Source organism: Trichoderma camerunense (genome assembly GCF_050948025.1).
Source record: "Trichoderma camerunense strain CBS 138272 chromosome Unknown V8C40scaffold_5, whole genome shotgun sequence".
NCBI lineage: Eukaryota > Fungi > Ascomycota > Sordariomycetes > Hypocreales > Hypocreaceae > Trichoderma > Trichoderma camerunense.
The window spans coordinates 714,832-733,911 of NW_028145365.1; the positions used below are offsets into that span (position 1 = coordinate 714,832).

The 19,080-nt window shown below is 50.5% G+C and overlaps 10 protein-coding genes across 10 annotated transcripts; 5 read left to right on the top strand and 5 right to left on the bottom strand.

Moving 5' to 3' along the window:
- Nucleotides 1-83: 83 nt before the first annotated feature.
- V8C40DRAFT_238794 (uncharacterized protein) lies at nucleotides 84-743 on the bottom strand. Its single transcript, XM_083214521.1, has one exon. It carries the CDS (start codon nucleotides 600-602, stop codon nucleotides 402-404), a length of 201 nt encoding a protein of 66 aa, XP_083075474.1. The 5' UTR covers nucleotides 603-743; the 3' UTR covers nucleotides 84-401.
- A 376-nt stretch (nucleotides 744-1,119) lies between these two features.
- On the bottom strand, nucleotides 1,120-1,607 carry V8C40DRAFT_238796 (uncharacterized protein). The gene has a single exon (XM_083214522.1). The coding sequence runs from the start codon at nucleotides 1,525-1,527 to the stop codon at nucleotides 1,324-1,326; it is 204 nt and encodes a 67-aa protein (XP_083075475.1). The 5' UTR covers nucleotides 1,528-1,607; the 3' UTR covers nucleotides 1,120-1,323.
- A 423-nt stretch (nucleotides 1,608-2,030) lies between these two features.
- On the top strand, nucleotides 2,031-5,928 carry V8C40DRAFT_172644 (uncharacterized protein). Its single transcript, XM_083211621.1, has 2 exons — nucleotides 2,031-2,108; nucleotides 2,348-5,928. The coding sequence occupies exon 2, from the start codon at nucleotides 2,369-2,371 to the stop codon at nucleotides 5,903-5,905; it is 3,537 nt and encodes a 1,178-aa protein (XP_083075476.1). The 5' UTR covers nucleotides 2,031-2,108; nucleotides 2,348-2,368; the 3' UTR covers nucleotides 5,906-5,928.
- Nucleotides 5,929-6,901: 973 nt separating this feature from the next.
- On the top strand, nucleotides 6,902-8,798 carry V8C40DRAFT_172664 (phosphomevalonate kinase). The gene is made up of 2 exons (XM_083211623.1): nucleotides 6,902-7,290; nucleotides 7,679-8,798. The coding sequence occupies exons 1-2, from the start codon at nucleotides 7,022-7,024 to the stop codon at nucleotides 8,733-8,735; spliced, it is 1,326 nt and encodes a 441-aa protein (XP_083075477.1). The 5' UTR covers nucleotides 6,902-7,021; the 3' UTR covers nucleotides 8,736-8,798.
- Nucleotides 8,799-9,317: 519 nt separating this feature from the next.
- On the bottom strand, nucleotides 9,318-10,426 carry V8C40DRAFT_172658 (uncharacterized protein). The gene is made up of 3 exons (XM_083211622.1): nucleotides 9,956-10,426; nucleotides 9,836-9,894; nucleotides 9,318-9,745 (listed from the first exon to the last, which is right to left on the bottom strand). Exons 1-3 carry the CDS (start codon nucleotides 10,136-10,138, stop codon nucleotides 9,577-9,579), a joined length of 411 nt encoding a protein of 136 aa, XP_083075478.1. The 5' UTR covers nucleotides 10,139-10,426; the 3' UTR covers nucleotides 9,318-9,576.
- A 322-nt stretch (nucleotides 10,427-10,748) lies between these two features.
- V8C40DRAFT_238802 (uncharacterized protein) lies at nucleotides 10,749-11,637 on the top strand. Its single transcript, XM_083214523.1, has 2 exons — nucleotides 10,749-10,966; nucleotides 11,023-11,637. The coding sequence occupies exon 2, from the start codon at nucleotides 11,144-11,146 to the stop codon at nucleotides 11,393-11,395; it is 252 nt and encodes an 83-aa protein (XP_083075479.1). The 5' UTR covers nucleotides 10,749-10,966; nucleotides 11,023-11,143; the 3' UTR covers nucleotides 11,396-11,637.
- Nucleotides 11,574-13,457, bottom strand: V8C40DRAFT_238805 (Aldehyde/histidinol dehydrogenase). Its single transcript, XM_083214524.1, has 3 exons — nucleotides 12,914-13,457; nucleotides 11,947-12,831; nucleotides 11,574-11,771 (listed from the first exon to the last, which is right to left on the bottom strand). The coding sequence occupies exons 1-3, from the start codon at nucleotides 13,316-13,318 to the stop codon at nucleotides 11,658-11,660; spliced, it is 1,404 nt and encodes a 467-aa protein (XP_083075480.1). The 5' UTR covers nucleotides 13,319-13,457; the 3' UTR covers nucleotides 11,574-11,657.
- A 182-nt stretch (nucleotides 13,458-13,639) lies between these two features.
- On the top strand, nucleotides 13,640-15,006 carry V8C40DRAFT_238806 (RNA-binding ATPase activator ESF2). The gene has a single exon (XM_083214525.1). The coding sequence runs from the start codon at nucleotides 13,910-13,912 to the stop codon at nucleotides 14,870-14,872; it is 963 nt and encodes a 320-aa protein (XP_083075481.1). The 5' UTR covers nucleotides 13,640-13,909; the 3' UTR covers nucleotides 14,873-15,006.
- Nucleotides 15,007-15,155: 149 nt separating this feature from the next.
- Nucleotides 15,156-16,966, top strand: V8C40DRAFT_238807 (ribosome-binding protein NMD3). Its single transcript, XM_083214526.1, has 2 exons — nucleotides 15,156-15,298; nucleotides 15,435-16,966. The coding sequence occupies exons 1-2, from the start codon at nucleotides 15,234-15,236 to the stop codon at nucleotides 16,915-16,917; spliced, it is 1,548 nt and encodes a 515-aa protein (XP_083075482.1). The 5' UTR covers nucleotides 15,156-15,233; the 3' UTR covers nucleotides 16,918-16,966.
- Nucleotides 16,806-18,585, bottom strand: V8C40DRAFT_238810 (uncharacterized protein). The gene is made up of 4 exons (XM_083214527.1): nucleotides 18,199-18,585; nucleotides 18,052-18,103; nucleotides 16,944-17,941; nucleotides 16,806-16,878 (listed from the first exon to the last, which is right to left on the bottom strand). The coding sequence occupies exons 1-3, from the start codon at nucleotides 18,365-18,367 to the stop codon at nucleotides 17,080-17,082; spliced, it is 1,083 nt and encodes a 360-aa protein (XP_083075483.1). The 5' UTR covers nucleotides 18,368-18,585; the 3' UTR covers nucleotides 16,806-16,878; nucleotides 16,944-17,079.
- Between the last annotated feature and the right edge of the window lie 495 nt (nucleotides 18,586-19,080).

Consider the following 19,080-nt stretch of genomic DNA (forward strand, 5'->3'; position numbering starts at 1 on the left):
CTGTTACATGCGGGTGCAGACGGGACAAATTTCGTCAAAGTCCCGGCCATGTGACGGGCTGAGTTTTGGCGCACAGAAGGATCGCAAAGGCTCCACGCTTAGACAAGCGACAGCGACAGGTTCATTTTAGGGTTTGCTGCCATCAAGAGACTAACTGCCATAGTGAAAGGCCTCTTCTAGAAACCTCTGGAGAGCTTTCGCTTGGTGGCTGTTTGGCAGGCGACTTGAGGCGTTCACTAATAACCATTGCCACTCGATGAAGACGGAAGCATGTGAAGACGCAGATCGACAGCAAAGAAGCATCACCTTGCCGGGAGTTGTCTGACGAGAGACGGTTGATGATTCGTGCGCGTCTAATTCAGAACAGGTGTCCAGGTCTTACGAAGTGCTCGAAAGGGCAATCAATACCATAATGCATGATGCCCCCGAGTCTGTTCGGGCGCTTCATACTTGGTGGAATTAAACGCCATTGTCGCTAATACCAATACCACACACCCACAATCACTGGTGTCGGGTTCTCCAAGTGTCCGACACTGCGTCTCTGCGTGCTTGAATACGGAGACTAATACAGATTGATATGGGATGGGCGTCGCACCTTGCATTGGAGGGTCATCGCGGGTTGCCTATCAAGGACATGTGTCTTATTACTGCGACGCGCATGCTATGTACGTTCCCAGAGATAGAAACCACGTAATGCCGTTGGGATTCGTCTGAGGGATTAAAACATTGGTTCATTTTATCACACTTGATTTTGATATGATAAAATTGATGCAAAGTGATATCAGATACCTGCCAGGCATATGCAGATATTATCGTGTTAATCCCTTGCAGAGAATATCCATCGCTCATGTCGAGCAGCAAAACTGCCTCGGACGGAGACTCAAGAATGCCGGGCTCAGCTTCTCGGTCAACTGGAGGCCCATTTTGGCGCATCTCACGGAGCATCTCCAGGGCCCGCCGGTGGTTCCGGCTTCTTCCTTTGGTCCCCACGGGTCGGACAGGGAATCCCAGCGAATGGGAGCCGGTTTGTTCTCGCCGCGGCCAATCAGGGCCACCGCCAGCTTCGATTACTCTGTCAAACTTGGGACTTGTGGGACGCGCATGCCTTGCCGCCTTGCCAGAGAAAATTGCATCTCTTTCTTTAGAGAAGTGGGCGGGATGAAGCAGTTTTGGGTAAGGCTCGGTGCAGGTGTCGTGTGTGAGTTTAGAACCCCAGACTTGGAGAGATAAAATGCGAGTACTGTAATTTGCCTATGACGCACGCGATGGCGACGATGACCCGAAGGAGCACGGATAAGTTTCCTTTGAGTTCGATGCCACCTACTAGGTATTCCATATTTGCCTGCGTCTCATTTTACTTGAATGCGTTAATGAGATGAGACTACTAAGCCACGGGGGACGGAGATGTGCGTCTGATGGCCGTTTTGTGACTTCCTGTTTTCTCCATATCTCATATAGACAATGCAGCAGTAGCGGCATCTGCAGGTTATTGATTGCATTGGATTGAAGACAGTCTGCATTACCCATTACCAAGCATACATGAAGACGCAGGGAAGAAAAAAATAGCCAGAAAAAATTCGACAACTGGAGCCGTATCTGCACTGCACCTCTTCAGCCTGAGTCATCCCCACATGCTCGTGCCTTTGAAAGCTCCCGAGTCCACCCTTCAATTCGCTAGCGTCAAGCACCTGTAGCAGCACTACTGGCACCTTCTAGGCGGCTTAATGCCTCCACTCGCGCTGTTTACGTAGGTGCTGTCGCTGGCCCTTTAGCGGCCTCCTCCATCCTTCACGGCACTTCAGCGCAGCCCTGGCCCGAGAGAATAAGGCCGGCACGGGCCCCCGCCATTTTCTCCCGGCCTTATTTTCTCTCTTTTTTTTTTTACATCTCAAGTCAGCGCACACAAACGACCAGGAAAAAAACAAGATAGTCGAGGCTGGACCCTTTCTTTTCGTCCCAGCCCTTGACTTTCGGTTTTGTTTTTCTTCTTCCATTCTCATCTTCCTTTTTTCTATCCAACCATTTTTTCAACTTACATAGCGCGTTTGTTTGACGGCTTTCACGGCTGTCAAATGAACCTGCAATCGCCCACTATCTTTTTCTCCCCCGTAAGTCTTGGCCCCGATTTTTGCTTTTGCCTCCCACGTTTCAATGCGCTCCGTGTGCGCCGTCACCGAGTTGCACCCGTGACGAGCCGAAGCAAAGCATACCTCACCTTTTGTCTCACTCTGTTGTTATTGGGAGTATCCAATTCTCTGCAATATTGAAATACCCCTGTGCAATATCATGCCTCTTTCATCCTCGCACTCCGGTACATGAACTCGCAACTAATCTGCCCGTCTCATAGTCTATACCTCCCGCTATCTAAATGCCCATCTACTCCTCGCTGTACTCGAATTTTATCCGTCAAGGATCTACATTCGCCAAATCCGTTACCGCTCACGGCTACGCACAATCCGTCGTAGCTGCTACTCACCCTCACGTCCTCAACTCACAGAATCGCCCTGTCTTTCGACGACAGCCGAACCGGTCCAGTCGTGCCTCGGCCTTTCCCCTCTATTCTGCCTTCCGTGACGAGAAGTTATCATCCGGGCTCCCAGCCGAGCACCGCCATGTCTCGAACCATGGAGGTTTAGATGCCTACTTCGAGGCCCTGCAGAAGCAGCAGGCCACCGGAGAGGAAGAAGATAACGAGTGGACACAATTCGATTTCCCCAAGCGCATTGAGTGGAAGCCCAATGCGTCATCGGTTCTCGCTGGTGAGAATGGGGTCGAAGTCAGCGCGGAAGCTGCTGAGCAGGCCGCTGCGGCCGAAGCCAGTAATGAGATTGTGGAATCTCAACACCTGATGTCGGCGGAGGAGGAGGCAGCTCTTGCACACATCGATGCTGCTCTAGAAAAGGAAATTCAGGCGCGGACTCTTCAAGCGGCTGTCGAAAAAGCTGCCGCTGCAGGTCTCTCCCTTTCTGCCCCTCATTCACGTGCGCGCACACCTGCGCCTGCGGTGGAAACATCGCAAGGCTCAGCTCGCATTTCTCGCACGGGTTCTCCGTCTGTTCAAGAGCAATCTCAGTCGTATGCCGAGCATCTGGAGAAGTTGTCAGATGCTGCCCGGTATGCTGAGATCCCAGCCGTTTTCGAGGCCATGCTGGCCACTGGCGTCCAGCCCATCGCCAGTGCTTACAACGCTCTGCTGTTGGCCGCGATCCATTTGCCTAGCCAGCGAAGCGAGGTCGTCTCCAAGGCACTAGATGTGTATGCTGATATGATGCGCCGGCGAGTGTCACCTAATGGCCAAACCTTTAACATTCTTGTCAACATGCTCTCTTCGCGCTCTCTCGAGGTCTCAGAAATGAAGTCACTTCTTGAGGAAAAGCGACTGCGATATGGTGGAATGGATGAGCCCGGCAAATTCATGTTTGCCTCGCACGAGTTGGAGCACGCCATCTTGTGTGAGGATGAGCGCCTCGATCTGGCTGTCAAGCTGTTTGACATGTCTTTCGACGCTGGCAAAGTTTCGTACTCAGCCGAGACGTATCGCCAGCTGATCTCGGCCTGCGCTCAGGTCGGCCGAGTGTCGGATATGCTGCGATTCTATGAGCATATGGAGCTCAGCGAGATCGTTCCTTCGGCCGATGTCTTCCCCACCATGATCACCGCATACGCCAAGTCCGGAAACCTCATCAGCGCTGTGGAGTGCTACAACGAGTACCGTAGCCTGGCCATCTCTCACGATGCCGGAAGCTCGGCGCTCGGCGATCGACTGGACGCCCAAGTCTATGCCTCGGTCATCAACGCCTATGTCATCTCCGATAAGATTGAGGGCGCGATGAAGTTCTTCAAGAAGATTGTGGACGAATATGGCGTCTCCGTCACCGACATGAAAGATGCCTTGGTCGACCTTGGATTTATCAAGGGATTCATCACACGGGGTGTCTTCCAAGAGGCACTTCAGTGGGCCCAATCTCTTAATGCTACCGCCCGCAACCAAGCCATGATGAAGATTGCTACGATTGCTGCTGATGGTAACGATCCCACTACAGCGATTGAAGCTTATGCCAACATTCATGAGGCAAATCTCCAAGACATTGCTGCCCCGTCGATTGCTCTTCTAGCCATGAGCGTACGGCTCGGCGATGTTGCCTCGGCTTCAAAGTACTGGCATGTCCTGTCCAACCCCGAGATGCATGCCACGGCTGCCTTCATTGAGCCCACTGCCATGTACGCGGTTTCCCTTATCGGTTCCGGTCAGGTTGCAGAGGGCTTGGCGCAGTCGGAGATGATGTTCCAAAGAATCCGAGCCACCGAGTCCGAAATGCGCCTCCAGCTTGCCGAAGAGATCGATGAGGGTTCCGACTTCATTGCCCGCTACATGGAATCCCGTGGTATTGTGGACACCCGCGAGCTGGCCTCTCAGATGTCGACAGTCCCCTCACAGGCTCACAGCATTTCTCCCTATTTGTCTACCCCCACGGTCTCCAGCTACGAGGACAACTATGACCCATATGCCCACAACACCGACTTCAAGGGCTCCTCTTTGATCGCCGATGACTTGGAAGGTAGCCATGGCCGCAAGGGTCCTCGTCTCAACGAAGCTCTCAACCGATTCCGAAACATGCGACGAGCCGGCAGACACCCCCGATACATCACGTATGCAAAGCTGATTTCCGCTGCTGCTCGCGAGAGCAAGATGGATCTCTGCCAGGATGTTCTTGCCATGGCTCGTACTGACGTTCCCCCGATTGCTCACAATGCCGTAGTCCGTTATGGCTGGTCTTCAATTCTGGACGCAATGGTTGGCGCTTGCCTGACGCTGGGTAACCGCGGACGGGCTGAGCAGTACCACCAAGAGCTGCTTGAAATGGGCGCCACGCCTTCTGCAAACACCTTTGGGCTGTACATCACCACGTTGAAGGATTCCACCAAGACTTTTGACGAGGCCTCGGAAGCAGTTCGCATCTTCTTGCGCGCTAAGACCGAGGGTGTCGAGCCTAGCTCTTTCTTGTACAACGCACTGATCGGTAAGCTAGGCAAGGCTCGTCGCATTGATGACTGTCTCTTCTACTTTGCGGAGATGAGGGCACTTGGCATCAAGCCAACTTCGGTAACATACGGCACCATTGTCAACGCCCTGTGCCGTGTCAGTGACGAGAAGTTTGCGGAAGAGCTCTTTGATGAGATGGAGGCCATGCCCAACTACAAGGCGAGACCGGCACCCTACAACAGCATGATGCAGTTCTTCCTGACGACAAAGCGAGACAAGTCCAAGGTCCTTGCCTATTACAACCGTATGATGTCCAAGGGTATTGCCCCCACCTCTCACACTTACAAGCTTCTGATCGACACGCACGCTACTCTGGAGGCGGTGGACCTGGAGGCTGCTGAACAAGTACTGGAGGAGATGCGCGCAGCTGGCCAGCGACCCGAGTCGGTGCACTATGCATCGCTCATCCACGCCAGGGGTTGCGTTCTACACGACATGGAAGGCGCACGAAAGGTTTTTGATTCGGTCGTAGAGCAATACCTAGTCCCTGTCAACGCCAGCATCTACCAGGCCCTGTTCGAGGCCATGGTAGCCAACCATCGAGTTGCCGAAACGAAGACAGTTCTTGCAGAGATGCGAAGCAAGAAGGTGGAGCTTACACCTTACATTGCTAACACTCTAATCCATGGCTGGGCTGCAGAGAAGAAGATCGAAAAGGCCCAGGCCATCTACGATGCTGTGCCTCGTGAGAAGCGCGAGCCTAGCACGTATGAGGCCATGACACGAGCCTTCCTTGCAGTCGAGCAGCGAGAAGAAGCCAAGGCAGTCGTGGGAGAGATGCTTACTCGCGGATATCCCAGCGCCGTGGTCAACAAGGTTCTTGAGCTGCTCGGCGGAGGCCAGGAGGCCAGCTTGGAGTGATTTTACACACCACATCATACAGCCAACATTTTCTTTTCCAATTTTGTTACAGCGACGCTTTGTCTCTTGATTTCTTTTGTCTTTTCATTTGTTTCTTGATTTCCTTCTCTCTCATTTCTGTTTTAAGCCTCGACGTGTTTTGATACCCCTTTGGCATGCAGGTTGGACGGTGTTTGTATTGGGGTGTCGTCCTAATATCAGAGGCTCTGCGTGGTGTTTTTGAATTCCATTTCATCCTGTTTTCTTCTGTGGCTACAGGATGGCACGGCGTTTTCAGGCGGCGGATGGGTACATGATTTTGCATATACAAAAAAAGAAGGCATTTTGGTTTAATTGGGTTTTGGGTGATGCGAAAGAAAGGACGGAAGGATTGCGGGCTCTGAGAGCCGCTGATAGACAAATCTCCACTCGGCATAGGCCAAGGCCATGGCCACAACGGTAGTAGCAGAATATTGGGTGTTCTATTGGGATTGTTTGGGATGGTATATAAAGGGTTCAAGGGAATTGTGCCTTTATTGCTACTCTACTGGACTGGATTTTCTGCTACCGTGTATCATATCAAAGAAGAAGGAATGGGTATATAAAGGAGAAAGCGCCAAAGGCAGCGAAATGAAACAATGCCTATCGCAAAGCAACGATTTTGTGTCTATCGGTGAAAGAGTGAGAGCTATGTAAATGCATCGTAGATTCATTATGATTGATATCAGATTCGCGACAGTGCGAATACGAATACGATGTGGTGTTGGCACTCAGTCCTGCGAGGCATTCCTTGTTACCCCCCACTCCATTTTAGATTCAAAAGATTCAAGCCCTCTGTCAGCTTCGACTTCAACGACACAAGCAAGTGAAGAGATTGACCAGTATACATCGGTCATCCTTTTCACATTTTTCTTATCTGATATCTAATATTCTTTGCCGTTCAATTGGGCACTTTCTTCTTGCCAGCCTCGTTTCCGCCACCGTTACATCGCCAGAGCCTTGTCAGCTCCTAATATATAACCTGCATATATATTGCGCCGCCAATTCATCTCGCTCACCCTGTATACGCCTCTAATTGCTTGCAGCTTATCTATTTCATCTCTTTCTGCGTCCATTTATCAAATAAATACACACAAAATGCCCACCGCAAACGCCTCCGTCGCCGTCTCTGCGCCAGGCAAAGTCCTCCTGGCCGGCGGCTACCTGGTGCTGGATCGCTCCTACACAGGTCTGGTGCTGGGGCTGAGCGCGCGCATCAATGTTATCGCTGGTGAGATCATCACGACCGAGGGCGTTCAGCTCAACGAAATTGTCGTCGACAGCCCGCAGTTCCAAGACGCGCAGTGGCGTTACGGCTACCACCTTGCGCCGGAAAAGGGGGGCATCAAGGTGACCCAGCTGCAGGTGTGAGTATTAATATTATTGTTTTTGCTGTTCCTTCTATTGTTGTTGTTGTTATTTTCCTTTGCTATTTTTATCACCGTTTTGGGATTCCCTCTGTTTGAGAGACCCGGGAAGTGAGAGAGGACCCTTTTTGTTTCTGTTCCTTGTTTCTGTTTCTCGGGAATGAAAACGTTGCTCCCGCAAGCGGAACACTAGGGAGAGCAAAACACCACAAGACGTCCCAGTTCCCTCTGGCAATGAGACAAGGTCTCTCAATTCAATTAAAAGGAAATTTCCGTCTCTTCTGCCTGTTCCAAGGCATGCAAAATCCTTCTTGTCCTTGTTCGAAAACGGCCTTGTTTTTAACTCTACTCTTACTGACATTTGCCGTGTCTTGGTTCCTCATCTCAGCGGCCCCACCATCTCAGCCAACCCCTTCGTTGAGACGACGCTGAGCTACGCCCTCACCTACATCGATGCCGTTGTCTCATCCAAGCGCTCTCACAGCGCAATCAAGTCTTCACGCATCATCATCCTTGCTGACAACGACTACTACTCCCACTCTCACGCTTCCTCGTCTGGCCGGTTCGCCAAGTTCCCCGTCACTCTTCAGGGGGCCAACAAGACTGGCCTCGGCTCCTCCGCTGCTCTCGTCACCTCCCTCACTGCCTCCTTGCTCACTCACTACTTGCCCACCAGCATCTTTGACCTCTCCTCCAAGCAGGGCAAGCAGACGCTTCACAACCTCGCCCAGGCCGCGCACTGTGCCGCCCAGGGCAAGGTCGGCTCGGGCTTCGATGTCGCTGCCGCTGTGTATGGGTCCTGCACCTACCGCAGGTTTTCACCCGCCATCCTGAGTGTGCTGCCCGAGCCCGGCGCCCCTGGGTTCAGCGACAAGCTCCTCACAGTCGTAGACGGCGAGAAGTGGGACGTCGAAGTGCAAGACGATGGTGTCACCGTGCCACCAGGGCTGGTTCTACGCATGTGCGACGTCGACTGCGGCAGCCAAACCGTCAGCATGGTGAAAAAGGTCCTCTCGTGGCGCAGCCAAGACGAGCAGCACTCAACAGGCCTCTGGAACGACCTCCAGTCGAAGAACGAGGACCTGGCTGCCGCGCTCAAGGCCGGCGCCCTCGACCAGCTCCCCACCAAGCTCAGCCAGGTCCGCGAGCTGATCCGTCAGATGGGCCGTGAGAGCGGCGTTCCCATCGAGCCCGACACGCAAACGGAGCTGCTCGATGCCGTCAGCGCCCTCGATGGCGTCTACGGCGGCGTCGTGCCTGGTGCTGGCGGCTACGATGCGCTCGCCCTGCTGATGCGGGATGACGACCAGACGCTGGCCCAGGTACAGGACTTCCTGGCCACCTGGAGTCGCGAAAAAGACGCAAAGGTGAAGCTTTTGGGGGTAAAGGGGGAGATGGAGGGGGTTCGCCAGGAGAGCTTGGACGTGTACGACGGGTGGCTATAGCTTGTGTCAATTTATTCCGCTCTTTGACACGCGAGGTCTCCTGGAAAGCCGTAGATCACTTCACAACAAAAGAAAGAGGAGGGATATGAAAGGTTCTCTTTTCTTTTTCGTTATTATAATACAGCTCATATGAAAGAAAAAAGAACAAGTAAATAGAAGAAACCAAATCGATCAACAAAATCTGATCCCTTGGTTGCAGTAGGCAGCTGTGTATGGTCCGTGTCATGTTGCGCAGGCAAAATCTCATTACACCAAAAACCGTGCCACCCTGAGACAAAGCACATAGCGAAATGACTCTGGCACACACAGGAACAAATTAGCATAACAAAAACAAAATGCACATCTCACTGTATTAAACAATTAATCTTTGCTCCTGCGTAACTTTTGCATTACATTAATTAAGTGAGACTTTTCTGCATTAATCCCCCCTTTCTGCCTCTCAATCGCGTTCATCATTACCAAGGCATTCCCATTTTCGTTTGTTTTCCTCTCGTCTAGACCAAACGGAATCGTCATTGTAATATCTATCCAGCCCGTCGCTTGCTAACCGTTCCCGCCCAATCTATTCCTTTATAGCCCATAATTAAGTACCTGTCCAATCCCAAACCGATCCAATCTAGCCAATCTGTTTTTGTCCCTTGTTTGCCATGCCCATGAGAAAGAGAAAGAAAAGGAAAAAAAGAAAGATGAAAAAAATAGAATAAGGAAATAAGGAGAGGGGTGCACCACTATCTAAAGCAGTAACGATAAAAATTAGTGATAATAGTATCCGTAATGTCCTTAATCATGGATATGATGATATTGTGGTGTTCGTTCATGAGATTTGCATCCAGTCATTGAGTTAGTTGGGCTGCTGCTGAGTGGCAGAGACAACGGAGAATGGCGAAGGGCTTCGGTAAGGAGAGCGAGAACGGATTGACCGAGGCAGGCTGGCTGTTGGATCGGGGAACATGGAGTCTTCAGCAACACCGATTTGACTAGCGGCAGCCTTTTCTCGAAGGATACAGAGCCTGTGACAACTATGTATTAGCACAAAAGTTCAGATAAAAAAAGACAGTCATCAATGATCAATGGCGTGATTGTGTCTCGGGGTGCCTTACTCTTCTTGCGAGATGCCGGGGAGCAGAACAGGCTCCTTCTTGAGACCAAACGGCCCAGACTAGAAACCAATTGTTAGTCAAAATCTCGTCTAAATCATGAAACATGGCAAATGGACATACAATTTCCAGCCCACGTTTCTGCTTCCGCCTGCCATGACGCAGAGCCGCCTGCATGCGCTCATAGAGAGTCCTGACATTGTTCTTGAGACGCATCTCGGAAGTGGCGTAAGTCGTGTTGGAACACCCGCCAATGCTCTCCGTCTCCAGGTTGATCAGAGAAACACTTCTCGGCAAATTCGCCATCGCTCGGGGCGAAGGCAATTGATTGGCTGGATGAAATTTGGAAACGAAATGAAAAATGATGGAAATGGCAAGAAATCGAAAAGCAAGATGAAATAGAGAATAAATGCTGTTGAGATGAAGAAAGAAAGAGAGAAGATGAAGCCAAAAATGATGGCTGACGTCGATGACGGTGGCTGTTTGTTGAACTGCGCTGACAGAAAAAAATAATGAAGGTAAAGATAATAAAAGTATCGTCTGTGGTTTTTTCTTTTTTTTTCTCCCCTGTCTTCCTTTTTCTTCTAGATGCTGTTGGGTGATAATTGATGTTGGTAAAGCGAATTAAGCCGGGTTGGTGAAGATACGAGCGGCTAGGCCCCGACGGTGTAGCCTTTATTAATGAGAGAATTCAAGATGAACAAACAATTAAATACGGCTATTGCTGCAAACTGCCGAAAGCGAACTGCAAGGCAAGACAAAATGGAAGGGAAGAAATAAAATAAAATTAAAAGAGTGAATGCGGATTGCCGTCGGACGGACAAGGGGGGAGAAAAGAGTGTGTGGGCTGGTGAAGCTCCTAAGCTGCCTAGATGCAGAATGAATGGAGGCGTCCGGCTTGAGATTCACAGGCTCAGCACGTTTCCGACGGAAGCGGTGCTGGCCATATATATATAACACATCACATCGGCAGCTATGCGTGTCTCAGCACCGTTATTCGATAACCCTTCGGTCGGTGCCGCTTTTGGGCCTTTGTCGAACGGGGTTTCATTAAACAACACGCGCCCGCGCAGACTGCGACAACACTAGGAGAGGTGCAGAGGTTGTCTCACATGCCGGCTTGGAACAAGACCTGTGCATTTGCCCCAAGGCCTAATATGGAATGTGCGAGAACTGAATTGGCATTCCAGGTGCTGTTACCTGTTACCCTCACGCAAGAAGCCGTATGCCGTTACATTCGTCAGGGTAATGAGCTGTCGGTAGGCGAGAAGCACAACCACGACAACGAAGCCATCATGCCACGGGCGGAGCATGGCGGAGCAACGAACGGACGTGCACGGCCATTGTTTGCTTCCTTTTTGTACAGAACGAATGGGGTCAACGGCGGCTTGGCCGATTCGTTCGCGGCCTCCTTGCTTTGGCGACGAATTCTTGTTTTATCTCATCACGGGTTGCATTAGAGACTGGAACCCGTTCGTCTTTGAATTGGACTTAGGGTTCGGTGGGCGCGGTGGAGACGCCTTTCATGCAGAACGAAAATGTGAGTCTGAGATACTGCGGTGACCCTTCACGAGAAAACGAACGATAAAACCTGGGACCCTTGTCCGATAGACCATCCTCGCATTATTCGTCGCAGGCGAGCCAATCACAAGCCCCACGGCTCTGACGCTCAAAGGAGCTCAAAGGGAGATCTCTCGCTAATCTTTGGGGCTGGTGCGGAGGCACAGCTGGCACTAGGTTCCGTGGGTGATAGTAACGCTCTTTATTTTCTTTCTTTATTGTAACTCTTCTAAATTGATCAGTACCACAAGGCGTCGTTTGACGCTTATTTCGGATAGTCCTTGATGTGAAAGCTCTTGGACTTGACAAATGCGTCAAAGCCAAACTTGCCAAGCGTCTGACCTCTACCCGAGTTCTTCCATCCCGTCCACGCAAGGTCCTATATTGTTGGTCGTACAGTTAGCACACTGGGGCCGTTCATCAAAGCATTTTATTTTCTTGATTGCTTGATTGCTAGGGTTGTGACCTGGTCGGGTGCAATATGACCACGGGCCAACAAGGGAGCAAGGGGGGATGGTGTTGTTAGGGTGCACGCGCCGTGAACGTGAACTTACCGGACTGGGGAAATCGCAGCGGTTGACAAAGACAGTACCAGCGTCAACCTGCTCTGAAAGCGCGTAGCCTCGATCCACATCCTTGGTCCAGATGCTAGCCGTGAGCCCAAACTCGCTATCATTCATCAGCTTCACGGCCTCATCGTCACCCTTTACCTTCATGACCGGAATCACAGGCCCAAATGTCTCTTCCGTCATGACAGTCATCGTGTGATCCACACCAGTCAACAGGGTTGGTTTCACAAAGTTGCCCTTGAGCGGGGGGTTTTCAAAGCTTTCGTTTTCCGGCGTAGCATCCTTGGCTCCCTTTTTCAAGGCGTCCTGAATGTGCGACTCTATTGTTTCCTTGGAACGCTTTGAGATGACGGGTCCTACATGAGTCGACTTGTCAAACGGATCTCCAAGCTTGTATCCCTTGAGCACCTTTTGAACGGCCGTGACAAAGGCATCGTGCACATTTTCATGCACATAGATTCGTTCAAGGGAGCAGCAGCTTTGGCCAGAGTTGAAAATGGCACCATCAACAATCTCCTCAGCAGCCCAATCGATATCAACATCATCTCTGATGTAGGCGGGATCCTTGCCACCCAGTTCGAGGCTCACGTTGACAATCCTGTCGGCCGCAGCCTTTTGCACGGCAAGACCGCCGGCAACAGACCCTGTGAAACAAACCAGGGCAATCTTGGGATCTCGCACAATAGTCTCCATGACACTAGGGGAACCGCAGTGGAAATATTGCAAAACCCCATCGGGCAAGCCGGCCTCGGAAAATAGCTTGGCTACTTGTTCCACAATGGTTGGTGTTTGCGGGGATGGCTTCAATATCACGCTGTTTCCAGCCAGGATTGCGGGAATCAACGCATTGATGAGAATCAAATAAGGATACTTGAGACACGGATACGTTAATTTTAAAAGAGAAAAAACTACGCGATTGATAGTGGCTGGTGCGGGAGACGGGATTACTTACATTCCAGGCGAAGATGATGAGAACAGGGCCAACGGGTACTCTTCGGATGAAGCGTTTGAAGCCTTTCTCAGGCTCACCCTCGACATCCTGTAGAACTGTATCGCTGAGTTTGAGGAGATATTCTGCCCTCTTGATGGCAGTGGTGACTTCTTTTGCTGTATAAGCGATGGGTCGACCCATCTGGGTGGTCAGTTCCAGGGCGAGGTCATCCTGGCGTTTATCCAGTCCGTCGAGGAATTTCCGGACAATGTCTTGCCTTTCCTTGAGGGTCGTGTTGCGAAATTTCAGAAAAGCTTCAGTGGCGACCTGGGGAAGCAGTTCCAGATCGGCAGGGGAGGCGCCATTGCGGGTGATGACAATCTCGTTGGTATTTGGAGAGATTGTGTTGATCACCTCGACAGACATGGTGGACTTCGTGAGAGTGTACTTCTTGAGACGATTTTATCTGATGAGGCAGCTTTACAGGGGAAACACTCGTGAAATTATTGAAGGTTTGAAGTCGGTATGGAGATGATAGGGAGAGGGGAAATGGTGATACTGGTCCACTGGTTTGAAGAGCCGTTCTTGCCCGTCCGTCATTATTTGCCCCACGTCACCGATATCGTTGCCCCGCCATACATCAGACAGTATGAGTGTCCCCATACTAAGAATGGTAGCCTTGCCTAGGCATTACTTTGGTGGCCAATTGTACGTAAGAGAGCTCCGCCGGGGTATCAGAATAAGGACAACAGATTAGCAGGCAATTAGTTAGGCCTAGGTACTACGTTTTATTTCCACGTGAGAGGGTGGTTTGGAGTATTCTAGGTTAACAGGAGTAACGCCTAAATACACTAACGAGAGCATCGCTGGATTCGTTAATACGCGGTGCCCCGGTACTGCGATACGACAATCTCTTATCGCGATAAAGATTGGAACTTTTTTTTTGTTGCGACAACATCTGAGCTCTGAGCCAAGTTGCATATACGGTCCAGCATAGTGCTCTGCAAATCACAAATCATGGCTGCGACAAGGGCCAACGAATTTCTGGATGCGTCCGACAGCGAAGACGAACGCTTGAATGGATACGACTCAGATGATGAAGTAAAGAAAGGCGGCCGCGGTCCCAAACGGCGAAAGATTAGCAGCGACGACGAGGAAGACGACGACGTTGAAGCTAGCGACAAGGAGCAAGATGCCAGTGACAGAAACGAGGGGCACCTAGAATCGGCCAAACAAGACGAAGAGGGCGACAAAAGTGGCGCTGATGGCGGCAAGAAGAAGGCCAAAAAGCTAAGGACCAAAGATTTGCCTGGTGTTGCCCGACCCTTGACGAAGAAGAACCTTGTTGCGACAGAGGAAGCCATCAAAAAATCCGGCGTGGTATACATTTCACGTGTGCCGCCATTCATGAAGCCTAACAAACTACGTTCCCTTCTTGCTCCATACGGAGAAATCAACAGGATATTCCTCGCCCCCGAAGATCCAGTCGCACGAGCACGGCGCGTCAAAGGAGGCGGCAACAAGAAAAAGACATTTACCGAGGGCTGGGTCGAGTTTATCAAGAAGAAGGATGCAAAGGCTGTGTGCGAACTTCTAAACGCACGACCAATCGGCGGAAAGAAAGGGAGCTACTACCACGACGATATATGGAACCTGTTGTATCTCAATGGTTTCAAATGGCACAATCTGACGGAGCAGATTGCCGCCGAGGATGCTGAGAGGTCGAGCCGCATGAGGGCTGAGATCAGCAAGACGACGCGGGAGAACAAACTGTTCGTCCGCAATGTGGAGAGAGCAAAGATGTTGGATGGCATGGAGGCAAAGGCAAAGGCGAAGAAGAGGAAGGCAAGTGATGCAACGGACAATGAGGAGCCAAGGGAGAGCGTACGGACGTTTAAGCAGATTTCCAAGATCAAGAAGGGCGGAGATACCAGCGAGCAACCAGAGCGTGTGAGCAGAGTGTTGAGCAAGATTTTTTAATTTTGTTTTATTTGTTCATTTTGTATAATTACTTGTTACTACATGCGTCTGCCTAAATCTAGGGCATTGAAACTGAATTGGAACAATTATCAATGAGGCCCTGATGTCCGTCATCCTGTTACCGGTTTAGTTGCATGCCCACGCGACTGACTCATATGTCGCACATATTTTCACGCCGCTACTACGGATAAGGCAATAAATTCTGCGACAGCAAATCTGAGCGATAAGCTCATGGAAGTCGCTTATCAAGCAGCGGGGCAAAATATTTTTCGACTTCGTAGATATTGTATCAGAGGGACCCCATCCGATAAAATCATCTACCATAACACATACCACATCACCATCGGCCACATCAAGCAAAATGTCTATGGATCTTGATGACGCCATTTCTATTGCGCCTATATCGCAGCAGGCGACGGCGGCAACGTAAGTGACTTACTCCAACTTTCCCAGCTTTTTTGGTCAGAAGAACGTTGTTATTCTACTTCAATTTTCTTCTTTGCGGCTGCCCCTCCAAAAAAAAGCCATGAATGACTACATAGACTGACAATATCCAACACAGAATCCTCTGTCACAACTGCGGTGCCCCGATCGATGGAACAACAGCCACTGGCGCTGCCTGCTACGACTGTATCAAGCTGACCAACGACATTTCCCAGGGAATCCAGCGAGAGGCCACCATCCAGCAATGCAGAGACTGCGAGAGATGGCTCTTGCCACCCTCAAGTTGGATCGCCGCCATGCCTGAATCCCGTGAACTCCTAGCCCTCTGCCTCAAGAAGCTGAGGGGCCTGAATAAAGTGCGAATCGTCGATGCGAGCTTCATCTGGACCGAGCCTCATTCCCGAAGAGTAAAGGTCAAGTTGACCGTCCAAGATTCCGTCCAGCAGGGAGTTCTGCTGCAGCAGAGCTTCGAGGTCGTATACGTTGTGGCGACTCAGCAGTGCCCTGAGTGCCAGAAGAGTTTTACCCCCAACCACTGGAGAGCTTGCGTTCAAGTCCGACAGAAGGTCTTGCACAAGAGGACGTTCCACTTCCTGGAGCAGCTTATCTTGAAGCATGGCGCGCACAAAGAGACCCTCAACATCAAGGAAGCCAAGGATGGTATCGATTTCTTCTTTTCCGTGCGAAATCAGGCAGAGAAGTTTGTCGACTTCCTCAACTCAGTCGTTCCCGTCAAGGTCAAGTCTTCACAAGAGCTGATCTCTATGGATACCCACACGTCAAAAAAATCATACAAATTCACATTTTCCGCCGAAATTGTCCCCGTATGCAGAGATGACCTGGTTGCGCTGCCCATAAAGCTTGCGAAACAGGCTAGCAACATCTCACCCCTCGTCCTTTGCCACAAGATTGGCACGGCGGTCTACCTCATGGACCCTCAGACCCTTCAAACAGCGGAAGTAAGTGCGTCCATTTACTGGCGCGCCCCATTTACAGCTCTCGCCGACGCCATGGAGTTGGTCGAGTTCATCGTCATGGATATTGAGCCGACCCCTACTCGAAAGGGCAAGTGGGTGCTTGCCGAGGCAACGGTTGCTCGTGCTTCCGATCTGGGTGTCAATGATAGGACATACTTTACCAGAACACATCTGGGAAACCTGTTACAGCCAGGTGACTCAGCGATGGGCTATATGTTGAGCGGCACCAACTTCAACAATCCCGAATTTGATGCGATAGAGGATTCCAACACATACTCATCAATCGTCCCTGATGTGGTCTTGGTGAAGAAACACTACCCCAACCGCAGGAGGAACCGTCGCCGCAACTGGAAGCTCAAGCGCATGGATAAGGATGAGGGTGAGCTTCTGCCAAAGAAGGCAGACCAAGAGCGTATGGATAAGGAGTACGAGATGTTCTTGCGCGATGTCGAGGAAGATGAAGAATTGCGTGCGGCTTTGGCGCTTTACAAGAATCCCAAGCAGGCAAACGAGGATGAGATGAGCATAGCGGAGACGGACGAGGATGGAGACGATGGCGTGCCAGGGGTGAATATGGACGAGCTGCTAGATGACTTTGATGAGCTCACAATGCAGGATAATTAGAGTAGTGTAGGGATTATGAAACTTACCGCAATGAGATTAACGACGTCACGTTTGGCTCTCAATGAAAAGTGTGCATGTGCCCGAAGCAGTAATATAATTCCGCTGTGATTTCTCGTAATTTTTTTATGAGTAAACCATGTATCCAGTGCTGGGGCTAGATGTCTATAAGAATGTAGGGATAGAGCTCAAATCGATCGTCTTTGATTCGTCTTTGACTTCACTCTTTGCGGCCGGTCGTTTGGACTGCTCTCGGGATTTCTTCCTGCTCGTCCTACGCTGGTGCAAGCCAAAAAGATCATCATCCAAGTCGTCATCCACATTGTAGACACTGGGTGGCTGATTGTCGGCTTTGGTTCGAGAAGAATCTAGACGAGAAACTCCCTTGGGAAGTTCTGTGGGACATGAAGACATAGCTTGAAGATTTAGGTTGGAGTTGCGAGGCTGTTGGGAGGTGTTTCTACTCTGTGTAGCAGTTGATTTTGGATTGGCGGGCAAGTCAAGCTTGACCCTCTTGGATGATGACGCCAATGGTGGCAATGACGGCGATATTTCACGGCTTCGATGATCTTGCTGCGGCGACGACTTGCTTGAATACCCAGCGGCCGCTCTCGTCCTAGATGAAGAAGAAGAACCACTCGTCGCAGGCATAATTGTCCTTGCCTCCCGTCTCGGCGCCTCCATCAATCCTCGCAGACCCGTCGCCACCCTCTGTTCATCCCCCTTTGCTTTGCGGCTATCACCATCGCCAGCATCATCGCCACTCTCAGCTTCCAGCGCTTTACGCCGCTTCATAGTATTCTGAGCTGCTTCACTCCTCTGTCGTGCCCTGGCTGTCGGCACCGCACTTGCCACGACGGGACGCTCAATCTCGCTGATAGTAGCCGCGTTTTGGGCCTTGGCGAGGGCCTTGAGGCGATCATATTCTGCCCGGTGAAGATGCGCGGTGAAGCGCTGGGCCATGTGTAGAAACTCATCATCGACCATTCTGAATTTGTCGTCATTCAGCGGTCCCGGAATCATGAACCTGAGATGAAGGGAAGTTGTTAATTGCGTATGGACAAAAGATGTGTGCGCATGTTGAACCGATGTTTGAACTAAGCAGTCATCAAGATCATGAAGGCGGTGCAAACGTACTCTTCATGAGGCCGCTCTGGTGGAGGCGAAGTAGATGGACTTCGGATAGGGTCTGAAATAATTACTGTCAGTTGACTAAACCATCATTCCTAATAACTGTCTTTTGATTCGGGTGAGATGGGATGAGATTCAGCTTCTTCTTCGTACCAGAATCCAAAACGCGCCGAACGTGTCTGCGTGACACGGGCGTTCGCAAAACATCCCGATTCTCATATTGCCGCGCAGTAGGTAACTTGGGGCTTTTGGCTGTCGTATTTCTTGCGCTATTGCTTGTTGAGGCCTCAGATTCTCTTTTCCAAGGCAATTTCCTTGTCATGGCTGCTTGAGGTTTGGCATATGGATGTGTAATTCCGAAAGTTAGAGATCCATGGATGGTTCATAGCTTACATAGGTAGCGTTTGGTGCCTGCAGTTAGTGTCCTCTAACCACCCGTGGACCTGAACTGTACTGAATGCACTGCAGCCTGCCAACTCCCCGCAGAACTGGATGGTGCTAGGCAGATATTCCCGTTCACAAAAAATCATCCATGATAAGACGACAAATGAAATAATTACAAGTAATAGAATAGACCAGATGGGGTCACATCGCCCTCGCCCACAATAACAACCCTGGAGGTAACCCATTTTGCAGCTGTACGTAGTAGCGATACATGCAGCCTTAACCTAGAGTCACCACTTCTCACTCATATTTTGTGAACTTCTGACACAACCTGTCTATTTGTATGACTATATTTCGCAGTCTCTTGTAGCTACATAGTCTTGGCTTCTATACTTATTATCTATAGAGATATTACTGGTGCATGTGCAGATTTTTATGTGCCCTAATGATGTTTAGTGAAATGCCTAGGCTGAGCCATCGTAATCTCATATTGACGGGAGTAAGGATGTATGTTGCATATAGAATTAAAAAGCCAATATGATATTCCGAAGAAACACGATAAAAGCAATGGATATTTATCCCTATATATATTAGGACTTGAATGTACAACCAGCAATATACTGTAAAGTCTGCGGGCGCTTTTCTTATACT

What these genes read in the sequence shown, in the direction of transcription:
- V8C40DRAFT_238794 (XM_083214521.1), bottom strand. Translation starts at nt 602, where the DNA reads ATGCAAGGTGCGACGCCCATCCCATATCAATCTGTATTAGTCTCCGTA.
- V8C40DRAFT_238796 (XM_083214522.1), bottom strand. Translation starts at nt 1,527, where the DNA reads ATGGGTAATGCAGACTGTCTTCAATCCAATGCAATCAATAACCTGCAG.
- V8C40DRAFT_172644 (XM_083211621.1), top strand. Translation starts at nt 2,369, where the DNA reads ATGCCCATCTACTCCTCGCTGTACTCGAATTTTATCCGTCAAGGATCT.
- V8C40DRAFT_172664 (XM_083211623.1), top strand. Translation starts at nt 7,022, where the DNA reads ATGCCCACCGCAAACGCCTCCGTCGCCGTCTCTGCGCCAGGCAAAGTC. An exon ending in AAGGTGACCCAGCTGCAGGT is followed by an intron (nt 7,291 to 7,678) that starts GTGAGTATTAAT and finishes TCCTCATCTCAG; the next exon opens with CGGCCCCACCATCTCAGCCA.
- V8C40DRAFT_172658 (XM_083211622.1), bottom strand. Translation starts at nt 10,138, where the DNA reads ATGGCGAATTTGCCGAGAAGTGTTTCTCTGATCAACCTGGAGACGGAG. An exon ending in AGAAACGTGGGCTGGAAATT is followed by an intron (nt 9,895 to 9,955) that starts GTATGTCCATTT and finishes ATTGGTTTCTAG; the next exon opens with TCTGGGCCGTTTGGTCTCAA. An exon ending in CCCGGCATCTCGCAAGAAGA is followed by an intron (nt 9,746 to 9,835) that starts GTAAGGCACCCC and finishes TAGTTGTCACAG; the next exon opens with GCTCTGTATCCTTCGAGAAA.
- V8C40DRAFT_238802 (XM_083214523.1), top strand. Translation starts at nt 11,144, where the DNA reads ATGGCGGAGCAACGAACGGACGTGCACGGCCATTGTTTGCTTCCTTTT.
- V8C40DRAFT_238805 (XM_083214524.1), bottom strand. Translation starts at nt 13,318, where the DNA reads ATGTCTGTCGAGGTGATCAACACAATCTCTCCAAATACCAACGAGATT. An exon ending in TCATCATCTTCGCCTGGAAT is followed by an intron (nt 12,832 to 12,913) that starts GTAAGTAATCCC and finishes CCGTGTCTCAAG; the next exon opens with TATCCTTATTTGATTCTCAT. An exon ending in GCTGCGATTTCCCCAGTCCG is followed by an intron (nt 11,772 to 11,946) that starts GTAAGTTCACGT and finishes CCAACAATATAG; the next exon opens with GACCTTGCGTGGACGGGATG.
- V8C40DRAFT_238806 (XM_083214525.1), top strand. Translation starts at nt 13,910, where the DNA reads ATGGCTGCGACAAGGGCCAACGAATTTCTGGATGCGTCCGACAGCGAA.
- V8C40DRAFT_238807 (XM_083214526.1), top strand. Translation starts at nt 15,234, where the DNA reads ATGTCTATGGATCTTGATGACGCCATTTCTATTGCGCCTATATCGCAG. An exon ending in CAGCAGGCGACGGCGGCAAC is followed by an intron (nt 15,299 to 15,434) that starts GTAAGTGACTTA and finishes TATCCAACACAG; the next exon opens with AATCCTCTGTCACAACTGCG.
- V8C40DRAFT_238810 (XM_083214527.1), bottom strand. Translation starts at nt 18,367, where the DNA reads ATGACAAGGAAATTGCCTTGGAAAAGAGAATCTGAGGCCTCAACAAGC. An exon ending in TCGGCGCGTTTTGGATTCTG is followed by an intron (nt 18,104 to 18,198) that starts GTACGAAGAAGA and finishes TAATTATTTCAG; the next exon opens with ACCCTATCCGAAGTCCATCT. An exon ending in CCAGAGCGGCCTCATGAAGA is followed by an intron (nt 17,942 to 18,051) that starts GTACGTTTGCAC and finishes CCTTCATCTCAG; the next exon opens with GTTCATGATTCCGGGACCGC.